Source organism: Oncorhynchus mykiss, chromosome 5, assembly GCF_057628025.1.
Source record: "Oncorhynchus mykiss isolate SJ-2025 chromosome 5, ASM5762802v1, whole genome shotgun sequence".
In the NCBI taxonomy this organism is placed as follows: Eukaryota; Metazoa; Chordata; class Actinopteri; order Salmoniformes; family Salmonidae; genus Oncorhynchus; species Oncorhynchus mykiss.
This window is the reverse complement of record NC_143026.1, coordinates 18,412,594-18,427,384: the sequence shown is the minus strand read 5'-3', so window position 1 is coordinate 18,427,384 and position 14,791 is coordinate 18,412,594. Positions and strand designations below refer to the sequence as shown.

Sequence of the window (14,791 nt, the reverse complement as noted above, 5' to 3'; positions counted from 1 at the left end):
CATAATAATGCAACGCTGGAGAATTCAAGCAAAAGGATTAAACACTTTCTCTTGCTTGTTGAGAAAATGTGCGTCTGAAAGGTTCTTTTCTACTCTTCCTCACGCTAAAGCCTTTTGATTATTTTCACTCGTTTTCAGACGTTTCCTCCATTTCCTCGATTCTGAGAGGTCCTTCAGAGCTAATTATGGAGAAAGAGAGGAATAGAGAGAGTGAGAGAGAGAGGTAGAGAGAGAGAGGGAGAGAGAGATACACCCTCCTCCATCTTTGTGACTGTGGGAATGCTCCACTCCTCCACCCATATTTCACCCAGCAGAACAAACTGCCTCTTCAGCTATAACACAAAGACAAGTTATCCCTTGCTTTCTCTCTTCTTCATCCTTAACTCTCCCCCTCTCTTGACAAATCTCTGTTGATTGATTCTTCTGTCTTTCACCCTCACACTTTCTCCATCTCTCACTTTCTCACCCCTCTCTCACTCTACCCATCTTGCTCTTTTTATCACACTCTCTCTCTCCTCTCTCTCCCTCCTTCCTCGCTCTCTCGCCCTCCTTCACGTGGAGGATTTTGTTTCCTTCCATAATTAGTATCGGTGGAGGTGGAGGCCTCTCTCTGAAGACGAGAAGGGTGGGATACAAATTACAGCTGTAACCTGATGCCCACATGAAAGACGCCCAATCACACGGCTGCATAGTCAGTGGAAAAGTTGAGGACGGACAGAGGGACATCAACATGTCACAGAGACCAGCCCTAATCTGGCTAGGAGTTATACACAGAGCTTTGGTGATCTTTGACAATACTTTCCCACAGAACACACATCATTATGAAGAACAACAACATAGGCCTGGCTGGCTATAAGGTCAGAGCTATTTCACTGCTCACTGACCGCCAGATACAGGCTATTGAACCAAGGAAAATGACCCATGAACAATAAAAATGTCATGGACCAATAAGAACACCAAGGCAACCACACTTTAATATTTCCGAATGGCTGTTTTTGCATGGCTGTTTTCCTTGAGTAATAATCTGTCTGAAGGAGGAATCACAATGAACTCCACCATAAAATGGGAAATACCCCAAGCACAAATGACAGCGGAAAACAAAACAAAACACAGACGTTAGTCATCAAATCAAAATCTGATATCTTATCCACTTACACAATATATACACAAAAGTATGTGGACACCCCTTCAAACTAGTGCATTCGGCTATTTCAGACATACCCGTTGCTGACAGGTGTATAAAATCAAGCACACAGCCATGCAATTGCATAGGCAAACATTGGCAGTAGAATGGGCTGAAGTATTTGGGCTGAAATTTCTGAGGCTGGTAACTCTAATGAACTTATCCTCTGCAGCAGAGGAAACTCTGCGTCTTCATTTCCTGTGACAGTCCTTTAAGGCGTTTGAGGCTTTCTGCGACTGCACTTGAAGAAAACGTCAAAGTTCTTGAAATGTTCCGTATCGACTGACCTTCATGTCTTAAAGTAATGATGGATTGTCATTTCTCTTTGCTTATTTGAGCTGTTCTTGCCATAATATGGACTTGGTCTTTTACCAAATATGGCTATCTTCTGTATACTCCCCTACCTTGTCACAACACAACTGACTGGTTCAAACCATTAAGAAGGAAAGAAATTACACAAATTAACTTTTAACAAGGCACACCTGTTAATTGAAATGCATTCCAGGTGACTAACTCATGAAGCTGGCTGAGAGAATGCCAAGAGTGTGCAAAGCTGTCATCAAGGCAAACTTATTTGGTTACTACATGATTCCATATGTGTTATTTCATAGTTTAGATGTCTTCACTATTATTCTACAATGTAGAAAATAGTTTTAAAACTTTAAAACTTTTGACTGGTACTGTATTTTTGGTAATGTAGTGTATGTTATCAACAGTAAGATAGACACTAACCACTTCAGCATAACCACCCAACACTAAATCTATTGAATGGGAACAAGGAAGAGGAAGGCAATATGAAGGAGTGCTTGAGAGGTAGAAAACCAGTGTATTGACCTGCAACTGATAAGAACAAGATAACCCTTCTTTCTCATTTAGTTTGATAAGACCAGATTCACAAGGTGTTCAGACACTGTGTACTTATTAAGGTCTGAGGGACAGAAGACAGTGAGAGGGTAGGGTGGCAGACTGGCTCCTATTGTGTGTGTGTGTGTGTGTGTGTGTGTGTGTGTGTGTGTGTGTGTGTGTGTGTGTGTGTGTGTGTGTGTGTGTGTGTGTGTGTGTGTGTGTGTGTGTGTGTGTGTGTGTGTGTGTGTGTGTGTGTGTGTGTGTGTGCGTGCGTGAGAGAGAGAGAGAGGCAGAGAGAGAGTTGTGTGGTTGTGTGTGTGAAAGGGTGGCAGACTGACGTCTCAGCGTTGATCCATGGCCTTTGCTCTGCTCCAGCCTTCCAGGCCTGCCACATCATTAAGCTGTGACGCTGTGACACAGTCGGATCGAGTGACACTGAATTATTACCGGTGTACTCACCTCCACTCCCTGGAAGGTGCGAGGATTTTAGACAAAACGGGATCATTGTGGAAAACGATGATGGTGGGGACTGAAGCCCCCAAAAATGGTCACTTCCTACTGAAGATCTAATCAAATCACATGTTATTTGTTACATGCTTGGTAAACAACAGGTGGAGACTAACAGTGAAATGCTACTTATAGGCCCTGACCAACAATGCAGAGAGAAAAACAATAGAAAAAGAATAACAAGAGGAATAAATACACAGTGAGTAATGATAACTTGGTTACCAATACAAAGTCAATGTGCAGGGGTACAAGGTAATTGAGGTAGATATGTACATGTAGGTAGGGGTAAAGTGACTAGGCAACAGGATAGATAATAGACAGTAACAGCATATGTGATGAGTCAATGCAGATATGGCTTAGCAGTCTTATGGCTTGGGGTAGAAGATATTATGTTAACTATTTAACTAACTATTTAGCAGTCTTATGGCTTGGGGTAGAAGATATTATGTTAACTATTTAACTAACTATTTAGCAGTCTTATGGCTTGGGCGTAGAAGTTGTTAATTTACACCCAAGTAGAAGCTTGAGGGTAAATGCTGAATGAAGATTGTTTTTCTGTGGCAGCCTTCCTCATTTAGACTATTTTGGGGAGGCAAAACAAAGCCCTAACCAACATACCATCTAACTAACATGGCTTGAATCTTCACCATGCTCTCATGATGGTGATGAAAACAACAACAGCAAGGTCACACCAACCCATCCATAGTTTCTAGGAGACCAGGAACCATCTCCCTCCTGAGGGATCACAAGCACACACACAGGTGACGTCTACAGTAGGAAGCCAGCCCTGATCTAGCCTACTGCAGCAACAACAACAACAAGTGTAAAGCTCAACACCAGTTGGCCTGAATACATGAAGTAGCCAAGTAGCCTCAAAACAAGAATGATACGAAAAACAGAAGCGGCATCTGATATGCTGGCAAGACTCAACTACACACACTACACACACACACACACACACACACACACACACACACACACACACACGCACACGCACACGCACACTACACACACACACACACACTACACACACACACACACGCACACGCACACGCACACGACACACACACACGCACACGCACACGCACACACACACTACACACACACACACTACACACACACACACACACACACTGTGTTCTACTGAGCCCTTTGAAGTGTGTAGATGATCTGAAGTGGACGAGCAGGTTCTAATCCTCTTATAGAATCAGAACAAGACATATCTGATCTGAAGTGGACGAGCAGGTTCTAATCCTCTTATAGAATCAGAACAGGACTGATCTGAAGTGGACGAGCAGGTTCTAATCCTCTTATAGAATCAGAACAGGACTGATCTGAAGTAGACGAGCAGGTTCTAATCCTCTTATAGAATCAGAACAGGACTGATCTGAAGTGGACGAGCAGGTTCTAATCCTCTTATAGAATCAGAACAGGACTGATCTGAAGTGGACGAGCAGGTTCTAATCCTCTTATAGAATCAGAACAAGACATATCTGATCTGAAGTGGACGAGCAGGTTCTAATCCTCTTATAGAATCAGAACAAGACATATCTGATCTGAAGTGGACGAGCAGGTTCTAATCCTCTTATAGAATCAGAACAGGACTGATCTGAAGTGGACGAGCAGGTTCTAATCCTCTTATAGAATCAGAACAGGACTGATCTGAAGTAGACGACCAGGTTCAAATCCTCTTATAGAATCAGAACAGGACTGATCTGAATGGCCTTTTTTAAAAACTAATGACTTCATGGAACAGCTTTGATCAAAGACCATCTGAGGCCACAGTGCTTAGAACTCTGCTTTTTCCAACATAGAACTTGGTCCTGTGTAGATCAGTTGGTAGAGCATGGCGCTTCGCCAAGAGTCGTGAGTTCGATTCCGTCTGGAACCACCCATGCGTAAAATGTAGGCACGTAAGTTGGATAAAAGCTTCTGCCAAATGTCATTAATATTTTTATTTATCTTTAACTCTGCCATTTTAATTACCATACCAACTTCCAGGACATATACATGTACAATAGGCTTGTATGAGTAGCCTACACACAAAGCATCTCAAGATTATTCAAAGACAATCAATCAAGCATGGGAAAAATACATTTTAGAGGTGGGAAAATGTACTGTATCCTTTGAAATAATGATAGGTGAAAATATTAGAAATATTCAAACGTCATGATATCATTCCAGAACGATGAAGTAGACACATGACAAGGCAAAAGGAACCTTGATGTACTGTACATTCTAGAATGTGAATCCCTGTCAGGCCTTCATGGTGGGGGACTGTGGGTGTCTGAGCATCGGAACAGAGTAACGTTACAGTACACAGCAGAGCTGCCTGAGCCACATTCCTCTGAACAAATCTAGCACACTAATGACACATTAATGTAAACGTCAAACTGACTGACTAAAACTCTTGTGGCATCATAAGCATTTCTCACAGATTCTAGGGGTTTATGGCCATGGATTCTTTCTTACATAATGTGCAGCAGTAACCTGAATTGTTGTGCAAACCTACAGAATGTGTGAAGAACGATACACAAAAGTTCAAGTTACAATCATGTCTAAATTGAAGTCTAGAAACTTCCTCCCGATTGCACTGAATGGCTGGTGCAGAAGATTAGGTCTGTATTAGTGGAACTACGAGGTAATGTAAGCCAAACACATTATGTGGTAGACCTCATGTGCATCCAAGGGTCCTCTATTGTTGTACCTTGAGCTGCTAATCATCCATTGATAAAGGACATGGTGAGCTGTTGCTGTTATTCCCAGGTGGGTGAACCCAGCATGGCTAACACACTGCCTTCATTATCTGACACACTAAAAGGTTCCAGTAATCATTAACCACAACTGTATGTACAGTAGATTGATACCGAGGCTCAACCAACAGTTTTTACCCCCTCTATCAAAGCATAGTGGCACCTGACACACACACATACACACCAAAATGTATACCTTTTATCTCTGTTTCAAAAGTGGTAGGAAATAATCATCATTAACTTTTTAAAGAAGCAAAGACAATTGATGCTCTGTTTCTGTGTTTCTGTCAAGTAATTCTCTGTGACAGCTTTCGACCTATGAGAAGGCCTCAGATGCCTCTCCTCTAACCCAAAACACCAGCAGCCTGCCAGTCCACTACCAGGTGATCTCTCACAGCCAGCCAACAATAGCACTGCCAGATCACCTCACACACACAGTATCAAACACACACATGCCCACCTACACACACACACCTGGCCAAGCAGCACGGGAGTAGGCACACACAACAAAATGCAGACACTTCATCTCATTCAAACTCAGTAAATCTCAGTCTGAACCTTCACACAGAACAAACCACAAATCACCAGACACAGGCAATTACACAGTAAGAACATCTACCTAGTATTCAATACTGTCCATTGTACTGACTACGTTGTGGTGTGGTGAGAGTCAAGGCTCTGTGTTGTCACTGTGTGGGTCTGCTCCACCAGAAAACTTTAATAGGTCAGTTATAATAACAGTCTTTAAATCAGTGAAATGTAGCACAGCTTACATCCACAAAGCAGAGAGCGTTGATGTCTGGCTCTCATTCAGAGGTGCTACAGCGGCAGTGCTGGGACCTTAGGGTGGAGACTACACCTCACCTTGTAAAACAGAAGTATATGTTCAACCTTAATGGTTCATTATTTTCATACTATACCAGGGAGGACTAAACTGAAACATGATAAAACCTAGTAAACTCTACTAAGAGTAGGTGGGAATTTGTGAGTATTTATACTGAACAGTGTTGTAAAAATGTCACTGCTGCTCACTAGTGAATTTAAGAGTTCTGCAACCAGAGATTAATAATATGAACAAATAATGAACTAGAGAAAACTGGCATATGAATCATGAATGTTACGTGTTCCATGATAGACAGACCAAACCTCAGGAAACCAGGCTCTCAATAACAGAAAGGAAACATTGGTGGCATAGTGAAACAAACAGATACTCCACTCTTCTCTCTCTCTCTCTCTCAATCTCTCTCTCAATCTCTCTCTCTCTCTCCCTCTCTCCCTCTCTCAATCTCTCTCTCTCTCTCAATCTCTCTCTCAATCTCTCTCTCCTCTCTCTCTCTCTCTCTCTCTCTCTCTGCCCACCAGAAATCTGGCAACGCTTCAGCACCTGGCCAGCTGGCTGGCCCACCCAGGATTCTACCACACAGGAGAAGAGGGAGATAGAAAAGGAAGGGGAGGAAAGGAGAGGGAGGGGAAGTGAGATAGAGGAGAAAGACAGAAAGTGGATATATGAGACAGGGACAGAGACAGGGACAGGGACAGGGACTAAGAGGGAGTGAGAGAGCGAGTCATTTCACACTAGATGAAAATAAATGAGGAGCGACCTTCTGAAAACACACTCCTCATTCACCTATAACAGAAAACACATGTATTGGAAAAAGCATATAGACGCTCAGGTCTGGCCCTACCGGCTCAGAAACAATAAACAATACCTTAATTATCTCTATTCCCTTAACACTTGAACACACTATTTATCAAACACACACATGCTCTCTCTCTCTCTCTCTCTCTCTCTCTCTCTCTCTCTCTCCTCACACTCACACACATATATGTATAAAAGCATGGGCTTTTAGTGGGCTCAGTAAGCCCATCTGGAAGAACAGGCTGTGTGTAAAGGTTTATATCCCAGGGGAGTGTAACACACCAGGGTTAGATTTCACCTGTAGCCCAACATCAACACAAGGCCATACAGTCAACAACCAACCAGAGGGAGAGAAACGGAACTGAAAGGGGAAACAGACAGAGGGGAATCGGAGAGAGGGGAAATGGAGAGAGGGGACACTGAGGGAGTGGAAACAGAGATGGGGGCACTGAGAGAGGGGAAACAGAGAAGGGACACAGAGAGAGTGGAAACAGAGGGAGGGGACACTGAGAGAGGGAAAACAGAGAGGGGACACAGAAGAGGGGAAACGGAGAGAGGGGACACAGAGAGAGTGGAAACAGAGAGAGGACACAGAGAGAGGGGAAACAGAGATAGGGGACACTGAGAGAGTGGAAACAGAGGGAGGGGACACTGAGAGAGGGGAAACAGAGAGAGGGGACACTGAGAGAGGGGAAACAGAAAGGGGACACGGAGAGAGGGGAAACGGAGAGAGGGGACACAGAGAGAGTGGAAACAGAGAGGGGACACAGAGAGAGGGGAAACAGAGAGGGGACACAGAGAGGGGGAAACAGAGTGGGGACAAAGAGAGGAGACACAAAGAGGGGGATGAACAGAAGGAGAAGGAGAAGGATGAACAGTACTTACATATAGAGGTACTTCTCCTCTGTTCAGCTCCATGTTCTGAGCATCTGATGAACCAATAAGAAAAGGGCCATGCATGTTATTATATTATTTAAATCATAGACTTTAAACCAAACACTGCAAATAACCAATATGTAACCACAACCCTGCATCTGACTAATGACCCAGTGTAACCATCAAGACCCTGATCAGCATGCCATGTACTGTAGCCCAGAATGGGTCCAAACCTCTCTCTAAGTCTGATTCATTAATTGGGCAGTCGGAGCTTCAGAATCACAAGGCTCTACTCTACGTGCGAGACACAACCTAATCCTCTCATCATCCTGGTCTGTCAGAACATGAAGTCTTCTATGAAACACTGTTATCCTTTTGATATTATCCCATCTCCCCCTCCCTCCATTCCTCCCTCAATTTATATTTCTCTCTTTTTTCTCCATGGGAAACAGTGATCCAATCTGTCTGTCTGTGTCTAGAAAATGTTACCTTAAGCTGCCCAGAATAAGAGAATTGTTTGAAATGAAAGGCTTTAGTGTGCAGTCGGTCTGTGCACGGTATAGTCGGTCTGTGCACGGTATAGTATGTGCTGTGTACTGTATAGTCTGTCTGTGCACGGTATATTATGTGCTGTGTACTGTATAGTCTGTCTGTGCACGGTATAGTATGTGCTGTGTACTGTATAGTCTGTCTGTGCACGGTATAGTATGTGCTGTGTACTGTATAGTCTGTCTGTGCACGGTATAGTATGTGCTGTGTACGGTATAGTCTGTCTGTGCACGGTATAGTATGTGCTGTGTACTGTATAGTCTGTCTGTGCACGGTATAGTATGTGCTGTGTTTCTCTCTATTTGGTGGCAGGTTGCAGGAATGGAGGCCACTGTGCTGTAAGTGGAACTGTAGCCACATGCCTAAACCTGATCCGCTGTGACTTCACTCTCAGTGTGTGTGTGTTAATACTGCATGACTGCAGAGTGACAGAGAGATGGTGTCAGCACTATAGAGGCATCGCTCAGTCTAGACACAAGGGGATGATGAGGAGAAAGCAACCAAGAAACCTTTTTCCATTATTTACATTTTCCACGTGTGTCCAATGCAGCCATTTGATCTCAATATCAAATCCTTTCTGGGTAACAATTAAGTACCTTACTGTGATTGTTTTCAATTGATTCTTAGCAAAGAACAATTTCTCCAGCAAGAATGTTGCTAGGACTGTCTGGGAGTGGTCTAAGTGGGGAGGAGAAAACTGAAAACTAGCTGTTATTGGAAGAGAGGTTCTTACTGGTCTCTTTCTTACTGGTCTATTAACTCATTTAATGCCTGGTGGAAAAAACTCAATCCTACCAAAACAGGCTGAAAAGGCCTTATCATAATTTTCACAATTTCACAGTATTATTCCAACCTCATAGTGTGGAAATATACTGAGTGTACAAAACATTAGGAACACCAGCTCTTTCCATGACATAGACTGACCGGGTGAATCAGGGTGAAAGCTATGATTCCTTATTGATGTCACTTGTTAAATCCACTTCAATTAGTGTAGATGAAAGGGAGGGTTAAAGAAGGATTTTTAAGCCTTGAGACAATTGAGACATGGATTGTGTGTGTTCCACTCAGAGGGTGAATTGGAAAAACAGAATATTGGAGTGCCTTTGAACGGGGTATGGTAGTAGGTGCCAGGCGCACTGTTTTGAGTGTGTCAAAAACTTCAACGCTGCTGGGTTTTTCACACTCAACAGTTTCCCTTGTGTATCAAGAATGGTCCAACACCCGAAGGACATCCAGCCAACTTGACACATCTGTGGGAAGCAATGGAGTCAAAATGGGCCAGCATCCCTGTGGAACGCTTTGGACACCTTGTAGAGTCCATGCCCTGAGGAACTGAGGCTGTTCTGAGGGCAAAAGGGGTCGTACAACTCAATATTAGGAAGGTTTTCCTAATGTTTTGTACACAGTGTATGTAAAACACTGGACAATCTCACTTTTTACTGCCTCAGGCCTATAAAAAGAGCTGTCATTACACAATAAAAGGCTCGAAAACAACATCAAAACAACCCCATGTGATTCACCAGAAGATTCTGACAGGTGATAAACTGAGTGGTGTGCTGGAGAGTTGTCACGGTGTTGTGTTGTCTCTCTTGTCATGATGTGTGTTTTGTCCTATATTTTTATTTTTATCCCAGCCCCCGTCCCCGCGGGAGACCATTTGCCTTCTAGTAGGACGCCATTGTAAATAAGAATTTGTTCTTAACTGACTTTCCTAGTTAAATAAAGGCAAATAAAATCAAATTTTAAAAATGAATAGCACTGTCCTTTTCACTTACTATAGCTATTTTGCCAATAAAGAAAGTCCTGATGCCACAGGCTGGGGCATGATCCTTCTGATCCTGTAACAGGTACTACTATTATCTGGTATTCTCCATCTTTGTGTTGTCATTATCATGGAACTGTCGTTATGATATTATCATGATCATGGTATCACCATTATGGTATTATCATTATCATGGTAGGATCATAATCATGGTATTGTTATTATCATCGTTTTATGATTATAATGATATTTTTATTACCATGGTATTATCATTAGGGTATTATCGTTATCATGGTATTGTCATTATCATGGTATTGTCATTATCATGGTATTATCATTAGGGTATTATCGTTATCATGGTATAGTCATTATCATGGTATAGTCATTATCATGGTATAGTCATTATCATGGTATTGTCATTATCATGGTATTGTCATTATCATGGTATTGTCATTATCATGGTATTGTCATTATCATGGTATTATCGTTATCGTGGTATTGTCATTATCATGTTATTGTCATTATCATGGTATTGTCATTATCGTGGTATTATCGTTATCATGGTATTGTCATTATCATGGTATTGTCATTATCATGGTATTGTCATTATCATGACTGTGGGGTCAGGTTTGTTTTTAAACTGTGGATAGAAAAGTGAACTTCCATAATATGAGTGTAGGGTAACCTATTATTAGGGCTGGGAATTGCCAGGGACCTCATGATACGATATTATCACAATACTTAGGCGCCGATGCCATATGTATTATGATTCTATATGCATTGTGATTTTTTATGTATTACGATTCGATACTGCAACTTTATTGTGATTCGATGTTCCAAACATATTGCTCACTACATGTCTGCTGCAGAGGGACAAAAGAGAGCCATGGAAAAACATGTTTTGGAAGTAAAAGTGCTGAAAACCTGCCGGCACACATAAAACATTTAAAAATATGATGGAGAACAAACTATAGGATGAGAAATACCAAAGTTTTGATACGACCAACTTGCACTAGCTAATAGATAACGTTAACTACCTAGCAAAAAAATAGAGAGATATATTTACAAATCGCTACTTGTCGATATAAAATAGGCAAAAATAATATTGCGATACTCTACTGTATCGATGTTTCCCCCATCCCTACAGTTTATGTGTGTACTGTGTAGGGTGGCTGTTTGTAAGCTCAGGACAAGTAGTGTGTGTATACTGGCCAGATGAGCCATGTGCTGCCATATAGGAGTCAGAGAGGGACTCCCTGCTTTATTTGCATGCCTATTTTCCTATTAGGCCTTAGACTTTGGGTTACACAACACACAAGATAGGTCCCAAACAAAAACACACTCCACTCTCCTTGAAAAAGACCTCCTAACACTGACCCCTGACCTCTCTACCTCTTCAGTGTGTCTGTGTGTAACAAACCAGACACTAGAACTGGCCCTGAGGAGACTAGCTAACGTGAACAATGAACAGCACACAGTAGAGTACAAAAACGTCAAAACCAGAAGGAACACTAGTTTTGACATCTGGTCATGTGCCAGAAATATTTTCAAATGTGAAGGTCCAGAGAGGTCAAGTGTGAACAAATCTGTTTCCTCTCACATGATATCACCCACATCAACCGTACATCACCTGAACAGGTAAATCTTGATTTCACCATACTATTTGGTAATTAGAAAATGTACCAGCTCATTGTCTTTGGCACATTGGCCACTTAGGTGTGGTTGTAAGATTGTTCTCAGGAACACCCAGCTATATACTCAGTTATGCATTAGAGAATGATTAATGGCCCCTGAGAAAAGGATGCAAGGTGGAATGATGACAATGTAACACAGCTGTCAAGAGAAGCACAACAAAAGTCCCCAGTCTAGGAAACGAATAGCTTCTACCCCCAAGCCATAAGGCTGCTAAATAATTAGTTAAATAGTTAACAAAATAGCTACCCGGACGATCTGCATTGACTGTTTTTGCTCTAACCTTTTTGTCTCATCACATACGCTGCTGCTACTGTTTCTTATCTGTCACTTTATTCCTAGTTGTGTACATACAGTATCTGCCTCGTACCCCTGCACATGGACTCAGTACTGGTACCACATGTACACTGAACAAAAATATAAACGCAATATAAAGTGTTGGTCCCGTGTTTCATGAGCTGAAATAAAAAAATAACGTACATTTTACATACACACAAAAAGCTTATTTCTCTCAAACGTTGTGCACTAATGTGTTTACATCCCTGTTAGGGAGCATTTCTCTTTTGCCAAGATAATCCATTCACCTGACAGGTGTGGCATATCAAGAAGGTTATTAAACAGCATGATCATTACACAGGTGCACCTTGTGTTGGGAATAATAAAAGGCCACTCTAAAATGTGCAGTTTTGTCTCACAACTAAATGCCACAGATGCCTCAAGTTTTGAGGGAGAGTGCAATTGGCAGGAATGTCCACCAGAGTTGCTGCCAGAGAATGTAATGTTAATTTCTCCACCATAAGCTGCCTCCAACATCGTTTCAGAGAATTTGGCAGTGCGTCCAGCTGACCTCAAAACTGGTTACCAAGTGTAACCACGCCAGCCCAGGACGTCCACATCCGGCTTCTTCACCTGCGGGATCGTCTGAGTAGTTTTTCTGTCTGTAATAAAGCCCTTTTGTTGGGGACAACTCATTCTGATTGGCTGGGCCTGGCCCCCTAGTGGGTGGACCTATGCCCTCCAAGGCCCACCAATGGCTGCACTCCTGCCCAGTCATGTGAAATCCATAGATTAGGGCCTAATTTATTTATTTCAATTGACTGATTACCTTATACGTACTGTAACTAAGTAAAATCTTTGAAATTGTTGCATGTCGCGTTTATATTTTTGTTCAGTATACATAGCCAAGTTATCATTACTCATTGTGCATTTATTATTACTTGAATTATTAATTGTTTAACTTTTCTATTTCTTCTCTATTTTCTTTCTCTCTGCATTGTTGGTCAGGGCCTGTAATGTAAGTAAGCATTTCACTATTTGTCTCCACCTGTTGTTTACGAAGCATGTGATGAATAAAATGTGATTTGATTCGATTTTTGTAGACAGTATAACCTATTAAAACTACGGCTGAACTCTTTGTCTTCCTCATGAGTGCTCCATTAGCTCACTTTTTGCAACCTTTTATAAGATAGCTGATATGGAAATATGATGAATTTTATGGTTGTGGCAACGTTATCTATTTTATGTTATTAAGGAGCAGGTTTCAATAGAATATGGTACATTTTTCTGACAGAACAACTACACAGATCAAACAATCATCTAACATTTCACTCTCATCATCATCCTCCTCCTCCTCCCATTCTCCTCCTCCTCCTCCTTCTCCCTTCCCTTCTCTTCCTCCCCTCATCATCCTTCTCCCCTCCTCCTCCCACTCGTCCATATCCTTCTTCTACACCTCCTTTCCCTATCTAAATAAAACAATAATTATCATCTATCACTCCCCCCCCCCCCCCCCCCCCTCCCCCCTCCCTCTCCTCTTTCCTCTCCAGTGAACCAGAGAGTGTGGAAAATAACCTTCTCACGCCAGGTCAGTCCAGGCCACCAACAGGATATCATTTCATACGAGGAAGTGAAACAGCTCTTAGATAATCAACAATACACACAATGCCTTATAAACGCTCTCACTACACTCTCAAACATGGATCCTTATCCAGGCTAACGGAGCCAATGACCTTCTCTAACAATACATTAGGAACTGACACATTTTTTGTTATTGTATTGCATTCGTTACAAAGTGATGAACAAAAACCTGGTTGGACCTAAGTACCCAGAAAGAACAGCGCAGGATGTCAGTGGCAAATAACTGCAGAGGTATGGAAGAAACCTTGAGAGGAACTAGACTCTAGAGAGAGGGAGCCCAACCTCAGCAGTAGTCTACACTTCATTATACAGGTGTGATTATGTATTTATAAGACATTGTATCATCAACATTATCCTTCTATAGACGCAGTCAGCTGAACTATGCCAATGTCCTATTGAAAGAGAAGTAACATACAAGTGCTTGAATTTTGAGTGGCATCAGAAAGCTATGCAGAAAGCAAGTAACGTTCGTTCAGCATCTTCATCTTGTACCTCTATCCTCTGCTCTGCTCAACAACTTTTAGACATGTTAGATAATAGTGACTTATTTTCAAGAATCCCTTTCAAGAATCCCTTCATCAATGTTGACAAAGAGACATCGCCTACGTGTAGGCTATATTTCGACATTGTCTGGATATATGTTTTGCAAGAGTAGGTGTAAAGCGCTAGTGTTCTCGGATTTGACATTACCTGAGTCGTCCGCAATCTGCAGTTAGACCTTGCTTCCTGTGTAGAAAGTTGAGCGACACTTTCCAATGTATTTTCTCCTAAAAGTCTGATGGTTTAGTCATTTCCCCAATAAGCAATGGTAAAAAAAAACTGAGAAAAATAAGCGAATCTATTCTGTGAAGTCTTCCGTTCGGTAAGAAGAATGTAGTCAAACGTTATTTTTGGAGAAGTGGGTTTTCCAAAGCACGGCTGCCAGGCTTCGTTCAATCCGTCCTGTCCTCCACCCCGCACCACGGTCCAGCCCCTCCTCTATCCGTGAAGAGGCAGGTCTCTCCTCGCCCGTTCACCGTCCACGGCGAGAGCCACAATAACACCGTCACGTGTTCACAGACCTGGAT

The 14,791-nt window shown here is 42.2% G+C and overlaps 1 protein-coding gene across 6 annotated transcripts in view; it reads right to left on the bottom strand.

The window, feature by feature from the left end:
- LOC110522814 (Rho guanine nucleotide exchange factor 28a) overlaps positions 1-14,791 on the bottom strand; it is a 111,268-nt gene extending 96,477 nt beyond the window's left edge. For all 6 annotated transcript variants that reach the window (XM_090234068.1, XM_036976985.2, XM_036976986.2 and 3 more), the window contains exons 1-2: positions 14,415-14,791; positions 7,814-7,857 (exon numbers count right to left, since the gene is read on the bottom strand). In XM_090234068.1, coding sequence (XP_090090194.1) covers positions 7,814-7,846 — 33 coding nt within the window. In that variant the 5' untranslated portion in view covers positions 7,847-7,857; positions 14,415-14,791. The remainder of the gene's footprint in view (positions 1-7,813; positions 7,858-14,414) is intronic.